Source organism: Pseudorasbora parva, chromosome 25 (assembly GCF_024679245.1).
Source record: "Pseudorasbora parva isolate DD20220531a chromosome 25, ASM2467924v1, whole genome shotgun sequence".
NCBI classification, from domain to species: domain Eukaryota; kingdom Metazoa; phylum Chordata; class Actinopteri; order Cypriniformes; family Gobionidae; genus Pseudorasbora; species Pseudorasbora parva.
Window position 1 is genome coordinate 34613796 of NC_090196.1, and position 17042 is coordinate 34630837.

Here is a 17042-nt window from a genome sequence, read left to right on the forward strand (position 1 = left end):
CTTGAGTCTAAAGAAAAACCAGGCACATTAAAACCTGACAATCTTTCTCGAAGTTTAACAAGCAGTGGCTCAATTGCTAAACTATATAGTTGACCAGACAATGGACAACCTTGCTAATACCCCTCAGAATAGAATTGGCCGACTCAATGCACCCCCTACCTTTACCATACATGTCGCACCATTATACAATAACTTTATCAAATTAAAACATTTCACCAAAACCAAAACCTTCAGTACATTAAAAAGATAATTGTGATCAACGCGATCAAAAGCCTTCTCTTGATCTAATGCAATTAATCCGACATTCACATTGAAAGTATTACAAATATCTACAATATCTCGTACTACAAACAAATTATCCATAATGGACCTGGATTCATAATGGAGAGAGAGAGAGAGAGAGAGAGAGAGAGAGAGAGAGAGAGAGAGAGAGAGAGAGAGAGAGCTCTCAGTCAGAGGAAGAGTCAGAATGGCCTGATGATTACAACCCGGACCCAGAACACCATCTGAAAACACACACGACTTGATTATAGTTAAATGTATTACTTTACCTGATGCATATTATATATATAGTAAATTATTATATATATAAATAAAAATTAAAACAAATATATAAATTATTGATACTTTTTTATATAAATAAATAAATAAAATGTAAAAATAAAAATTTATATATATATACATTTAATATAAACATTTTAAATATATAAACATTTATGAAAATTATACACACACACACACACACGTGTGTCTCCAGACCAGAAATGCCATTACCTGCTTCACACCAGCCCCTGATAACTAAAGCCAAGCACACATTACTCCACAGCTGGCTCTGAGATATGAAACTGATGCATTTTAATAAAGAGAAAACAAGCCTGTTCAGTTATATATAAGCATAACAGCACACCAGGGACTTGGGACTCTGCGCTCACTGTAAGATTGAACCGGTTTTGTGTTTCAGAGACGTTTCTAGGTCACACTTTTCTGGAAGTGAACTCAAAACCTGAGGGTTAGCAGCTCAGCACCTTCACCAGCACATGTGGGACAAAACTATAAGTGTGAAACTAGTCTCTGGATTCTGTCCTCCAGCCCCAAAAAGACACGCTTTAAGACCAGACTCAACGTTACAATCAATCTATAGCATGACAAGACAAATAAAGACAATTAGATATTAATACATCTATGAGTCATACTGTGTGTTAAGCAACATGTGTGCTTCAGGTCATTGTCATGTTGGAAGACCCAGCCTCGACCTATCTTTAATGCTCTAACTGAGGGAAGGAGGTTGTTCCCCAAAATCTTGCAATACATAGCCCCGGTCATCCTCTCCTTAATACAGTGCAGTCGCCCTGTCCCATGTGCAGAAAAACACCCCCACAGTATGATGCTGCCACCCCCATGCCTCACAGTAGGGATGGTGTTCTTGGGATGGTACTCATCATTCTTCTTCCTCCAAACACGTTTAGTGGAATTATGACCAAAGTTCTGTTTTGGTCTCATCTGACCACATGACTTTCTCCCATGACTCCTCTGGATCATCCAAATGGTCATTGGCAAACTTTAGACGGGCCTGGACATGTGCTGGTTTAAGCAGGGGAACCTTCCGTGCCATGCATGATTCAAACCATGACGTCTTAGTGTATTACCAACAGTAAGCTTGGAAACGGTGGTCCCAGCTCTTGTCAGGTCATTGGCCAGCTCCTCCGTGTAGTTCTGGGCTGATTTCTCACCTTAGGATCATTGAGACCCATGAGGTGAGATCTGGCATGGAGCCCCAGTCCGAGGGAGATTGACAGTCATGTTTAGCTTCTTCCATTTTCTAATGATTGCTCCAACAGTGGACCTTTTTTCACCAAGCTGCTTGGCAATTTCCCCGTAGCCCTTTCCAGCCTTGTGGAGGTGTATGATTTTGTCTCTCGTGTCTTTGGACAGCTCTTTGGTCTTGGCCATGTTAGTAGTTGGACTCTTTCTGATTGTATGGGGTGGACAGGTGTCTTAATGCCGCTAACGACCTCAAACAGGAGCATCTAATGTAGGATAATAAATGGAGGGGAGGTGGACATTTTAAAGGCAGACTAACAGGTCTCTGAGGGTCAGAATTATAGCTGATAGACGGGTGTTCAAATACTTATTTGCAGCTGTATCATACAAATAAATAGTTTAAAATCATACATTGTGATTTCTGGATTCCTTTTTAGATTATGTCTCTCACAGTGGACATGCACCTACGATGACAATTTCAGACCACTTGCAGAATAGCAAGGTGTTCAAATACTTATTTTCCTCACTGCATATGTTAATACATCTATCATGAATCATGCTAAGTATGCTAAGTATGCTAAGTATACAGCAAATAAAAAAATAAAAAAATAAATACATACATAAAGTTAACTATATATTATTAAATCTATATCACGAGTCATATAGTATGTTAAGCAAATTACTAAATAAAATAAACACTATATTAATAAATCTATACCATGAATCATACAGTGTGTTAAGTATACAGCACATAAAAAATAAAAATAAAATCAACTCTCTCTCTCTCTCTCTCTCTCTCTCTCTCTCTCTCTCTCTCTCTCTCTCTCTCTCTCTCTCTCTCTCTCTCTCTCTATATATATATATATAATATATATATATATATATTATAAAATCCACATATGTTAAGTAGACAGCAAATCAATAAATCCTGGGAATTATTCACTGCAGTAGAAAGGTGTGATAACCTCCCTATATATTAAAATGTTCAAGTCAATGTTTAATTGATTTCCAATTATTATAAAATCTATAAATGCAGTAATAGTTGATATAAAGTACATCAGATCGGTTGTGTTGAATGCAAGTAGCCATATAATAAAAGCCTCAGTCTATAACAGATGATTCATGAATACTGACATTAAAAAATATTATAGTATATTAGAGTAAAATTACTCTAGTAAATACTATAGTGTTTTTGAACCATACTATAGTAAAGATACTACAGTAAAGTATAGTATATTATAGTAAAATTACTCTAGTAAATACTATAGTGTTTTTGAACCATACTATAGTAAAGATACTACAGTAAATTAACAAAGTGTAGTTAATGCTATAACATATCGGCTACTACATTTTACTGTAGTATATTTACTAGGTATATGGTTCATTTTCTAGAGTAATTTTACTATAATATACCATAGTATTTTTTCATGTGGTAGAGAGAGTTACCAATACATCTATATCATGAATAATACAGTGTGGTAAGTATACACTCTAAAAAATTCTGGGTAAAAAACAACCCAATGTTGGGTCAAATATGGACAAACCCAGCAACTGGGTTGTTTTAACCCAGCGATTGGGTTGTCTTAAGCAAATATTTAACCCAAACGCAGGGTTAAAACAGTTGCTGGGTTAGTCCATATTTGACCCAACATTGTTTTTTTTGTTTTTTTTCATGTGGGTAGAGAGAGTTGCACGTGTCAAAAAAACACTAAACGCGGTGCGTTTGAGCGCTTCCATATAGAGCCACCAGAGGGGTTACGAGCTCTCTCTCTCTCTCTCTCTCTCTCTCTCTCTCTCTCTCTCTCTCTCTCTCTCTCTCTCTCTCTCTCTCTCGATGCTCGCGCGCTCGCTCGCTCGGTCTGCAGTCAGTCTGACGCGCGGCGCTGCGCCAGTACCCCGGCTGCTGAACCACCTGTGCGGCTCCTCTGACGCTCGTCCTTGCGGATACTCGCGCGTTCCGTCCCGCGGATGCTCCGCTCATCCCGTGGGAATGTGTGCATGAGGACGCGCGATCCTGCGTATATGTGATTGAATTTTCCTGGAGTATCGCAACATGGACTAATTGCATTATTCACGATGGGATTATTGCAGTTGTTTGTTGGATTATTTTACGCGGCAGCAGGTACGCAGATATTACAGTCTGATCCGTTGATTATGAGTACAGATGCCAATTATTAATAGCTGGACATGCATTCATGTCCACTGTAATCAGAGATATAAAGCGGTGCTGGTTATGGTTATTATAAACATATGCACATGCATAGCAGTCGCTCTAAATGTCACGTTTAACTCAATGTACTGTTTCTTTATAGTTGAATGATATTAATGATAAACACTATTAATTGATTTATTTTTCAGTGTATGCTTCCCACCTGGAAATTTCAAGGAATTTTGATTTCCAGGCCCCGAGAAGTCAATGAAAGTCATGAAAAAAGTCATTGCTCTTCAATCCATATGCAGTGCTTTATGAAAACCTGTTCTGCAGAAGTGCTGGACATAATAATAATAATTATTATAATAATAATTGTTATTTGTAACGCACTTTATATTAAACAAAATCTTAAAGTGCTACTTATTTACAGCCATTAACAACAAATAAAGTACATACTAAAAAATAAATACTGAAGTAACAAATCAAACAAGAGCTCTGCTAAAGGTGCACTGGTGTGTGTGTGTGTGTGTGTGTGGCTGTTAGTGGTAATGCTGTGTGTTGTGCTTGTGTTGAAGTGTCCGCGTTCGGAGTGGACCCAGCGGTCCGGATCAGCCTGTTTCAGGAGTTCAGTCCTGGAGAAGGCTTTTCTGGTGTAAATCAGGTGCAGGGCTTCCATGATGACACCAGAGCCTTCCTGTTTCAAGGTAAGACTGAAGCTGCAAACAGGAAACACAATGAGAGCTTTTCCCCAAATGTGATGGAGAACACGTTCCGTTTGTTGGATACATCCCAACTGAAAGGGAACGTTCTGTCATCTGTTCACATTATTAACTGTTACTACTTTTGTGTTTAGAGAACATTCAAAAGTTACGTTTTCATAATACATGCAAAATTATAAAATATAAATAAAAATGTGAAATATCGGCCACCATATCGGTATCGGCATCGGTGTTGGAAGCAAATAAAAAGTGGGTGGTCCCAGTAGCGGCTGGTGAAAAATATTTTTAGCAGGGGGTCTGAGGGTTCTCCCCCATAAAATGTTTTATTTCGTCGATATGATTTCCTGCATTATGGTGCGTTTGATATATCGGTATAGTGCCAAATCCCTTACCTATACCAATAAAACACCTCGTTTAATAAAAAGACTATATTAACAGTTTCACAGATAATGAACAAGTTGCATGTTTATTATGCTCCGTGTCCAGATAGATAAAGTGCCGTTTACTGAACGATTGATTGGGCCGGACAAAATGGCGGAAATCAGTGAGTTATTAACCGTGGCTATAGATTAGGGGTTAGAGACGCACGGCATCAAGTTTTGGCGCAGAGGTTCGAATCCGGCTTTTGCTGAACTCGCTCTACTCCCTTTCCCATCACATATCAGATCGGAAAGGCATTTATTTTCAATAAAAAAGGAGAAAATATTAGAAAAGTAGAAATAAAGCGTCTAACGTGTTTAATAATAAGTGTTTGTCGGTTAAGGGTAGGCAAACAGACATGTGCTGAATTAGAGACGATAAAAGTGAGTGGGTCCGATATCGTTGGTCGTAAAAAGTCGGTGGGTCTTGTCCCACACACACAATGGTTACGACGCCCATGGGTATCGGTAATGGTATCGGTATCTGCCGATATGTCTTAATGTTATAGTTTTTAATGTTATCATATCGGGCGATATTTTATGTTATTCACGTTTTTCATGTTGTCCGTATCGGCCAATATATATATCCATTTTTAGTATTTTCTCTTTTAACATTATTGGTATTGGTCGATATATGTTCATTTTTAATGTTATCGTTTTTTATAATAAGTAATAATATAATCAGTAATTTTTAATATTATCATATTGAGCTATATTTTTTTCTGTTAGTATCTGCCGATATATTTTCATTTTATCAGTAATTATCAGTAATAGTGTTATCAGTAATTTTTTATATTATCATATTGGGCGATATATTTTTATGTTATCGGTATCTGCCGATATATGTTAATTTGTAATGTTATCATTTTTAACGTTATCAGTATCCGCCGATATATGTTAATTTGTAATGTTATAATTTGTAACGTTATCAGTATCCGCCGATATATGTTCATCTTAAATGTTATAATTTGTAACGTTATCAGTATCCGCCGATATATGTTAATTTGTAATGTTATAATTTGTAATGTTATCAGTATCTGCTGATATATGTTAATTTGTAATGTTATCATTTTTAATGTTATCAGTATCTGCTGATATATGTTCATCTTAAATGTTATTGTTATTAGCCTGATAAGACACTTCAGATGTGCACTGTTCACCATAATGGTTATGAATGACTTGACATATGATTTAAATCAATTAAAAAAACAAAAATACAGTTCAGTGCAACATGTGCAGAGCAAGTCTGTCATATAGGCTAGATAACATTATAATGAGAGCATCATAATTGTATGTTTGAGACGTGGTTTTAGTGCTAAGACTTTTGTTCTTGTTATCAAGCTCTCAAAAATTATACAAAAATGTGGGTTTAGATTTATAGGCTAATATATCGGTTATTAGTTTACAAATATAAATATCATACAAGAATATAATAAAAGAATTATCGTATCTGCCAAAATGTTCATATCGGTGCATCCCTAGTTTTCATAACTTAATGGAAATGTTAGCAAAACGTTCCTTTTGTTACTTTAGCTGGGATTCTCCTTATGTTTAGTGTCAGGAATGATAAAGTCGTGTTCGGTTGACTGAATGCATTTAAACTGCAAATACAAAAAACGCATAAATGTCCATTATAATATTAGACATACTGATAAGATTTTACAGTAAGAGATGCAACAGCTATACAGTTGTTATAGTATTTATTAATCTTGGTTAAAATGCTATCTGAATGAAACCTTACTGTAAAGAGTTCTGTAAGCATTTGACTGAAAAGCTTCAGCATAAGGTCTCAGAACAGCTGCGTATCCGCGTCTTACGGCGGGTGTTTGTTCTGCGTCTGGTCTCTGTGGGATGAATGGACCCTAATGGGGCCCCTGACAATTGAGAGCCTCTATGGAAACAAAGGGCCGTGGCTCTTTATGGAAACAGACGCCGGAGAATAATGGGGCGCATAATGAGATAAGTCCTCAGACGATACACAGATCTGTGTGTACAGTTTATCTCCAGCGAGTTGTGCTGTTGACAAATAATGACCTGTTTTGGGAAGCGCGTTATGATGCAACAAGTCGCAAGGTTGGGATGCTGTGAGTGTTTCTGTGATTTGTGCTGGCACTGCAGATGCGGCTCTGAAGAGAAGCCAGGACTCGCTGTTGAGCAACATTCAGCTCTTTTACACACTTACAGTTGCGCAATACAAGTTTATAACCAATCATAATAACCTTGCAGCTTGACAACTTGTTTAAATATGTTGAAACTTTATCTGTGTAATTCTCTGGACCAAACCGAATTGCCAAAATCCAACACAATTCCTCACATTTCATCTTTATTTTCAAGGCAAGAGAAAATGGACAGTGTTTACTCTCTTAGTGTGCATTAGGGTTGTACAATATGAACAAAACAAACAAATCATGATTTCTTTGTTCAATATTGCGATAAACACACTCATGTTTTGGCTTGACTTGCTCAGTTGGGAACACTAACATTATGATCCAAGTTTTTCAACTAAATATACAAATAAAATTAATGAATGAGGTCTTATTTAATTCTGTAAACTATAATAGTGATCTCTGCCAACATTGTCTCTCTATGATAAATTAAAATAAGCTGATAACATCACTGTTTTCTCCAGAACGACTGTACAGCCAAATCTAATTCTGCTGCAGTATTGTCCTGTTTAACACTGAAGCTGCTCTGACACAATCGGCGCTGGAGAAGAGCGATAGAAATAAAGATGATCGATTGATTGATTGATTGATGTTTCATTCATACTGGAGGCTAGAGGGCGCCCTCGAGCAGAAACGCCACAAACGCCTCAGAGAGAAGTCACATAATGATGTTTCAGGAAAGCCCTAATGTGAAGCTAGCGCTGTAGCTGAATAAAAAGAAGATAAAAACGCTTTGATTAAACATCAAGACAATAAACACACGACTTCGACAATATAAGGTGTATTTGAGTACTTCAAGCCTTTCTCGGATATTTTCCTAATCATAATAATAATACTACAATAAATATTGTCTGCCTCATTCTGTGATAAGAAGCCACATCACAGACACTCGACTGACATGATATGATGTGAGTAAAATATGTTATTAAACGTTGTCTTTTGTTGGACGACGGGTTAATGAAAGCTTCGGATCACTCGTTTGTGAAGATGTTTGACACGTGTTGCTTTTCCAAAGTCACATTATAACCAACTCAAACTCAGACGGAGCAGCGTTTACTCCTGATTGTTTATTTATTTCTTTAAAATCAAAGAGAAAGAAAATGCAGCCTTTGCAATTTTTAAATCACACTAAGCCAAATCATGAATTCAATTAGATTTCGATGAATCGTTATGACCCGTTATTTGAAGATGGGGTAAAACTAGTTGGTAAGACATGAACACCCGTCCCAGCAGACAGATCACCGAAGACACAAATATAAATTCCACAAAAAGGATAAATGGTAACACTTTAGTATAGGGAACACATATTCACTATTAACTCTGACTTTTCCCTTAATAAACTCCTAATTTACTGCTTATTAATAGTTAGTAAGGTAGTTTTTGTAGCGGTTAAGTTTAGGTATTGGGTCGGATTAAGGGATGTAGAATAAGCTCATGCAGAATAAGGCATTAATACGTACTTTATAATTACTAATAAACAGCCAGTATCATAGTAATATGCATGCTAATAAGCAGCTAATTAATAGTTAATAACTGAACCTTAAAATAAAGTGCTACCGTATAAATTTATTTAAAGTGGAAAAAGTAATTAAAGGGTTACTTCAGCGATTAGCATATGGCTTTGTATCAGTAGAAACCCTGGAGAATATTCAAATGATTGTGCTTTCCCCCCTCATATCTCCCTGAGACGAGAGATTTATGCATTTTATTTCTGGAAAAATTCCTCCTATGATGCAAAATGACGATTTTTGCATCATAGGAGGAATGTTTGCCCAGAGGCTAAAGACTACAGCCAGCAGAGGGAGCTATTTCCGCATGTTTTGAATCTGCCCATGGGGGATGGAGATCACACTCAGCTTGCAGGGAGAGCTCAGCTTGCAGACAGGATCATTTAAACGGAGCTATGGTGTGCAATGTAAGTCTTTTAACTTCTCAAATTCATTTCTATGAAAGTTAAGCTTGCAAAGGCATGAACTGAAACGCGCCAGACTGAACTCGCGTTGTGAATGTATGCCGCGAATGTAGTGGCGATTACCTCAGCTCTCATCACTCCTGCAGTCAGTGCTCAGTGCTGTGAGACTCGCGCGGTGACTCACTCATTATATTGAACACACACGTTCAGTTTTTAATTGTAGTGTCTTCTCTAACTCAGTCACTGTAATCAAGTTGGTGGCGTTGGGGGAATGGCACAGGGCAGCGAAGCATTCTGGGAATTGTAGTCTTTCATCCCCATGGGACAAATATACATTTTCTGTCTTTTCTCAGTCTAGAAGACACCAAATTCAAAAATAATTTCACATTTCTACTGCATTGATGACCCAGTTTAAATACAGATTCATCTTCCCAGCACTGAAGTACCCCTTTAAATAAAGACGCAATGGCTTCAGGATGCCCCAAGGCCAGCATAACAAACAAAAGACACTTATAAATAAAACATAAATGACCTCAGGGACAAAACTAAATTATTATCTCACTAATAATGAACAAATCACAAACAAAGTCAAAATGAATGGCAGGACACCCCTACGCTCCTAAAACATGAAATGAACTCAATTAAATAATCATAAACAAACCAATATAGTCAACTGAAGGATTTGGGATGTGTCGACGGGAGAAGGCTTCCGGAGCTCTTCACGCCACAAGGCCAACACCAGAATGAGCTCTCCATCTTAGATAAGCCCCGCCCCTTTAAAGGCGGAGCTAATCAGACTCCTCCAACAACAGCCAATCCGTGCAGACATAAACAAAGAAAAAACAACACACACAAAACAGACACAGAGGATCGTAACACCTACCATGAATGATTTATTAGTGCACATTAGTATTAGTATTATTATTAGAGATGCACCTATTTCAACCGTTACCGATATAACCGATAATTCTTTATATTTGAAAACCGATGACCGATAATTCTTTATATTTGAAAACCGATAACCGATAATTCTTTATATTTGAAAACCGATAACCGATAATTCTTTATATTTAAAAAACGATAACCGATATATTGGCCAATAAACCAAAATCCAAAGTTTTATTTAATTTTTGAGAGCCTAATTAAAAAAACAAAATTCTCACCATTGAAACCCATGTCCGGAACACACGATTATGATGTTCTCAATATAATTTGATTTCTATATGATATATATATATATATATATATATATATATATATATATATATATATATATATATATATATATATATATATATATATAATACATTATTAATATCGTCTTTAATATATCGGACACATTTACTCACCGATATGGTGACCGATATATCGCACATCCTTAATTGATTAGTAAAATACATTGCTGAGGTTTTCACTAAAAGAGAAATTATGATGCTTTTCCGCTGCGAACGAACTGGGATCCGGAAACTAACGTCACAATATTCCTCATTTAAATAATTCATAGCGCAGAATAAAGGGCCGGGGCCTGGTTGAGTTAGTTAGAAGTGTGTTAAAACTACAGGTTATGGTAAGGGGCGGGGCATTTCCCAAACACCAATCACAACACACTGCTCCAGCCGACCAATCAGAGCGCATTGTGCTTTTCAGAAGGCGGGGCTTCATTGAACTAAACAGAGTTACTGACAGACTGGGAAGAGAGGAGCCGCAACAATGGAGAATATGAGGAAATAATCAACATTCAAGCTGGAAAACCTGCTCTTGCAGAGCCCCAACCCAACATCAGGCCTGTGTACGGGCGTAAAATGCCCACATATTACCTTCAGTTCAACCCAATTCAGATTTGTGTACACTTAGATCTTCATGTGTCTCGCCTCACCTGAGCTCATTAGACCTGCGATCATTGTGCCGGAGGGGCGGATGCGAAGGCAAGACGGATGAAGTGATTTAATCAGCCCACTCTTTCTCATTATTTCTCTGCAGACATATTCTCTCTTTGTCTCGTTGTCATTTACTCTTCCTTGCTCTAATGCATGCATGCGTTTATAAATAAATACTCTCTACTGTTGCTTTATATCATCTCAGATAACTGTGTGCACGCCTACGCAGCGAGTGCAAACTAACAAACACACACACACACACACACACACACACACACACACACACACACACACACACACACACACACACACACACACACACACACACACACACACACACACACACACACACACACACACACACACACACACACACACACACACACACACACACACACACACACACACACACACACACACACACACACGTTTGTTTTTGTGAAATGTGTGGACATTCCATAAGCGTAATGGTTTTTATACTGTACAAACCGTATAAACCCTTACACTGCCCCTAAACCTACCCATCACACGCGCGCACACACACACACACACACACACACACACACACACACACACACACACACACACACACACACACACACACACCCTAAACCTACCCATCACAGGAAACATTCTGCATTTTTACTTTCTCATAAAAACTCCTCCTGTGTGATTTATAAGCCTTTTGTAAAGTGGGGCCATGGGTAATGTCCTCATATTTCACCCTCACACACACACACACACACACACATGCACACACACACACCCTAAACCTACCCATCACAGGAAACATTCTGCATTTTTACTTTCTCATAAAAACTCCTCCTGTGTGATTTATAAGCCTTTTGTAAAGTGGGGCCATGGGTAATGTCCTCATATTTCACCCTCTCCTGTAATACCTGTGTCATACCCATGGCATTATACACATTTGGGTCCTCATATGTCACACACACACACACACACACACACAGACACACACACACACACACACACACACACACACACACACACACACACACACACACACACACACACACACACACACACACACACACACACACACACACACACACACACACACACAGAGTTCATAGTGGCATCATTACAGGCATTAAGCGCGTGTTTCTCGTCGCGGCGCTGGTGAGATATGCTCTAAGTGACAGTGGGAAGGCCATGGAGACCAGCAGGATAAAATCGAGAGCCGCAGGCTGAACCTTTCCCTCCTAATTGGGACAGCAGGGCATTCGTGCAGGTGGAGGGAGTCTGAGCCGGGATTTTGGACCACAAACGGCTCCTTAGATGAGTCTGGCCGGGTGTTTGTGGTTCTGCTGGTCTGGACGCTCACGGATAACCTTGTTAAAATTATTTTTTTAGAGAGAGACTTGAAGGCGCATTATTAAGGCATTACGTTAGATTGTAAACTCCACGTGGAATCTGGTCATTAAACGGCACGACACGATGGCCTGGGATTCGCCACTTCTGCAGTAAATAATCAAAGACACGCCCCCTTTAGTTACGGTTGCTATGACAAACCATAATAATTTAATAATTTGTCACATTTATTATATAGCGCTTTTCTAGGCACTCAGAGCACTTTTACATATAGAAAATATATGTAAATATATACATATTTTATTCTCACACAGTGAAAAACACACCGCATACTAGGGCTGAAAATATATAATTGCGATTATTCTGGGTAAAATTGTGATTTAAAATGCGATTATTGTTATTATTATTATTTACAAATGAAAAGTGTGTGTATATAACATTTTGTGTTTTTATATTAATGTGACTAATAATAATTATTATGATTATTATTACTGCTAAAAATATTTTTTAAAATAAGAAATATTACCATTACAATAACCTTTTCATAATTACAAATAAAAAGAGTACGTCAGAACAAATGTAACAATATAATACTAATACTAATTATTATTATTTTAATATTTTACAGAAAACTTATTTTACAAAAATAAAATAAAAAAATTGCCGGGTTACCTATTAATATGCAGACAGCCTATGACTAAAACATTAGAAAGGTCTAAGCCTAAATATATATATGTGTGTGTGTGTGTGTGTGTGTGTGTGTGTGTGTGTGTGTGTGTGTGTGTGTGTGTGTGTGTGTGTGTGTGTGTGTGTGTGTGTGTGTGTGTGTGTGTGTCTTTAATATGAAATATGAACCTCTTGTGCATCCACTGTGGGGGAAAAACATGAAGAAAAACATGGATCGTCCAATAAATGTATAATTTGTTAAGTTTATTAAGTTTAAAATGTATTAAGTATTATTTTCTTATTATTGATTATCCAAAGTGTTTAATTCATTCTGAAAGCCAGAGGGCGCCCTCGAGCGGAAACGCCACATTCGCCTCAGAGAAGTAATGACGTTAGTTTTCAGGAAACCCCTGATGTGAGGCTAACGCTGTAAACAGAAGATAGAGACGCTTTGATTAAACATGACGACAATAAACACGACTGCAGCTAAATATGGTGTATTTGAGTTCTTCAAACCGTCAAGGGTATTTTCATAATAATAAAGTGTGTTATAATGCAGTGCTGATTGAGATAGAGCACTATAAAATAACGCCTCGTCTGCCTCACTCTGATGAGAAGCCACATCAGCTCACACACACTCGACTGACCATATGAAGTGAGATATTAAACGTTGTCTTTTGTTGAACAGGTTTATGAACGCTTCACTAGTTTGTGGAGATGTTTGACTCCTGTTGCTTTTTCAAACGCACGTTATAAGCGACTCAAACTCGCAGTCTTTCAGACGGAGCAGCGTTTATCACAGAGCCGCTCTTCGCTAACACGCTGGGCATTTTTGTATTTTATTTTATTTTATTTTATTTTATTTTATTTTATTTTATTTTACTTTATTTTATTTTATTTTATTTTATTTTATTTTATTTTATTTTATTTTATTTTATTTTATTTTACTTTATTTTATTTATTTATTTATTTATTTATTTATTTATTTATTTATTTATTTAAATGTATTTATTTAATTAAAATCGCAGCCTTTGAGCTTTCATAATCACACACAAGCCACATCGCGATTACGGTTCGATTTCGATTAATCGTGCAGCCCTACGCATACCAAAGAGGACCCTGACAACACGCTGGGTTACTTTTAATATGAAACAAAGTCTCAGCTTTTGTCGTTTTTAAAGAAATTTAAACATTCAATCTAAAGCTGCTCGTGAAGCGATCATCTCTTCTTCTAGTTCATTTAAAGCATCAAATAAACATGAATGAACTTCAGAAGGGAAGACGTCACACACACCGCTTTTCAAGCTCAAGTCCACCGACGTTACTCTACGAGCTCGCGACGGCTTCTCCAGGTCACTGCTGGATTCGGCGGGTTATGATTGGTCAGATCGCCTTTGGTAATAATTATATTTTAGAGCGTATGGAACAGATTTAGTTGGAAATTGTTGTTGTGAACAAACAAGAAAAACTCAAAGGTCCTTAGAAATCGCCAATATAGAGATCTTATAAAAAGATATATACTTTATAAATTACATATATACATGCAAATATTATAAAATATATACATATGTGTGTATAAAAAATATAGGTCTACATAATAATTATACACAGTAAACACACACATATGTAAACACAAACTTACAAATTGGATGCGATTGATCATTTGACAGCACTTTTTAACCCTGTGGTTGGGTTGTTTTAACCCTGTGGTTGGGTTGTTTTAACCCTGTGGTTGGGTTGTTTTAACCCTGTGGTTGGGTTGTTTTAACCCAGCGATTGGGTTGTTTTAACCCTGCGGTTAAGTTGTTTTAACCCAGCGATTGGGTTGTTTTAACTCTGTGGTTGGGTTGTTTTAACCCTGCGGTTAAGTTGTTTTAACCCAGCGGTTGGGTTGATTTAACCCTGTGGTTGGGTTGTTTTAACCCAGCGATTGGGTTGTTTTAACTCTGTGGTTGGGTTGTTTTAACCCTGCGGTTAAGTTGTTTTAACCCACCGGTTGGGTTGATTTAACCCTGTGGTTGGGTTGTTTTAACCCTGCGGTTGTTGTTTTTTAACCGTGTGGTTGGGTTGTTTTAACCCTGTGGTTGGGTTGTTTTAACCCTGTGTTTGGGTTGTTTTAACCCTGTGGTTGGGTTGTTTTAACCCTGCGTTTGGGTTGTTTTAACCCTGCAATTGGGTTGTTTTAACCATGCGGTTGGGTTGTTTTAACCCTGCGTTTGGGTTGTTTTAACCCTGTGGTTGGGTTGTTTTAACCCTGTGGTTGGGTTGTTTTAACCCTGTGGTTGGGTTGTTTTAACCCTGTGGTTGGGTTGTTTTAACCCTGCGGTTGGGTTGTTTTAACCCTGCGGTTGGGTTAAATATTTGCTTAAGTCAACCCAATGGCTGGGTTTAAACAACCTAGTTGCTGGATTAGTCCATATTTCACCCAACATTGGGTTGTTTTTTACCCAGAATGTTTTAGTGTATATATATATATAAAATTCAAATGCAATGTTCTGTTGGAAATGAATTGTTATATTTTAATTAGACTACATTTGAAAAGATTGATTAAATTGTTAAAGTTTTATCAATTCAATTACTTAGACATGCTTTTTGATGATTAAAATATAATTAACCCGTTAAAATGCAAAATATGCAAAATTATAAAATAATTTTTGGGATAAAACCGATTTCCTGCAGTCCATTTGACTTGTTGCTCTGTTGTTGGTTTGATTGCTCTCCTCATTCGTAAGTCTCTGGATAAACGCGTCTGCTGAATGATTAAATGTAAATGTACCTCCATAATGCGACATGAGCAGGATTATTCAGCCAGGAATGGATGGGGTGGTGAAAGTGTGTCTAAATGAAGGTGGCTCGAGAGGAAGCGCTGAGGAGTGTGTGAAATTAGGGCTTCAAGGCATCCATTTTGTCTCAGATGTTTCTCCTAAAATTTTAAACACACACAAATTAATCAACAGTTACACTGGCGGAACAAAAAGTGTGCAATACATATTGAATATCTGGAATATTTTAGAAATATGCCTCTGAAATATAGAAACAATATTCCTCCAGTGTAGCTCATCTGTCCTCTGTGTGAATATACAGTAAAGTGTGATTTATTCCTGTGATCAAAGCTGAGTTTATCATCATTACTCCAGTCTTCAGAGTCACATGATCCTTCACTAATTATTCTCAGATGAGGATCTGATCATCAACACACACTTATGATTATCAACACACACTTATGATCATCAACACACACTTATGATTATCAACACACACTTATGATCATCAACACACACTTATGATTATTATCAGCGTGGTAAACAGGTCATATTTCTGTGGAAACTGTAATTAAATGTATATCATCAGGACTCTTTGATGAATATTAAGTTGTAAAGAACAGCATTATAAATGTCACTTCTGATCACTGTAATGCATCCTTGATGAATGAAATGATTAATCTCTAGATCGTATCCTACACGTGTGAATGGTGTTATATCTGTGTTTCCACAAAAATATGAATTGTTTATTGTCAAAGAGAATAACCTCATCCTACAGGGCCACGATAGCTCAGAGAAGACACTCTCCAGAGCTCTCAGAAACACGGTCGCCTTTCAAAACCTCAGAGCCGCACAGCTGTCAGACAGAGAGAGAGAGAGAGTGTGTGTGTGTGTGTGTGTGTGTGTGTGTGTGATGGGTAGGTGTAGGGGCAGTGTAAGGGGATTGAAAATACGGTTTGTACAGTATAAAAACCATTACGCCTATGGAGAGTCCCTGTAAACCACATAGACCAACATGTGTGTGTGTGTGTGAGAGAGAGAGCAGGACTGAAGGTGACCTTGACCAGCTCTGGGGTTTCGTCCGGCCTCTGTGTGTGTGTGTGTGTGTGTGTGTGAGAGAGTGTGTGTGACAGCGCGGACATCAGGAGCTCCAGAAGGATCTTCAGCTTCATGATTAATGGATCAGATCTCAGTCAGAATAACTCCGTCCAGAACACCGGTCAGAGAATGAGCCGTCACACACACACACACACACACACACACACACACACACACAC

At 37.6% G+C, this 17042-nt stretch overlaps 2 protein-coding genes across 2 annotated transcripts in view; one reads left to right on the forward strand and one right to left on the reverse strand.

The window, feature by feature from the left end:
• LOC137064601 (DNA-binding protein RFX7) overlaps positions 1-4155 on the reverse strand; it is a 94165-nt gene extending 90010 nt beyond the window's left edge. The window contains exon 1 of the mRNA XM_067436023.1: positions 4152-4155. The gene's annotated coding sequence lies outside the window, so the exon portion shown is untranslated. The remainder of the gene's footprint in view (positions 1-4151) is intronic.
• nell2a (neural EGFL like 2a) overlaps positions 3620-17042 on the forward strand; it is a 162470-nt gene continuing 149047 nt past the window's right edge. Inside the window, exons 1-2 of the mRNA XM_067436024.1 lie at positions 3620-3883; positions 4489-4617. Of these exons, the coding sequence (XP_067292125.1) occupies positions 3838-3883; positions 4489-4617 (175 nt within the window). The 5' untranslated portion in view covers positions 3620-3837. The remainder of the gene's footprint in view (positions 3884-4488; positions 4618-17042) is intronic.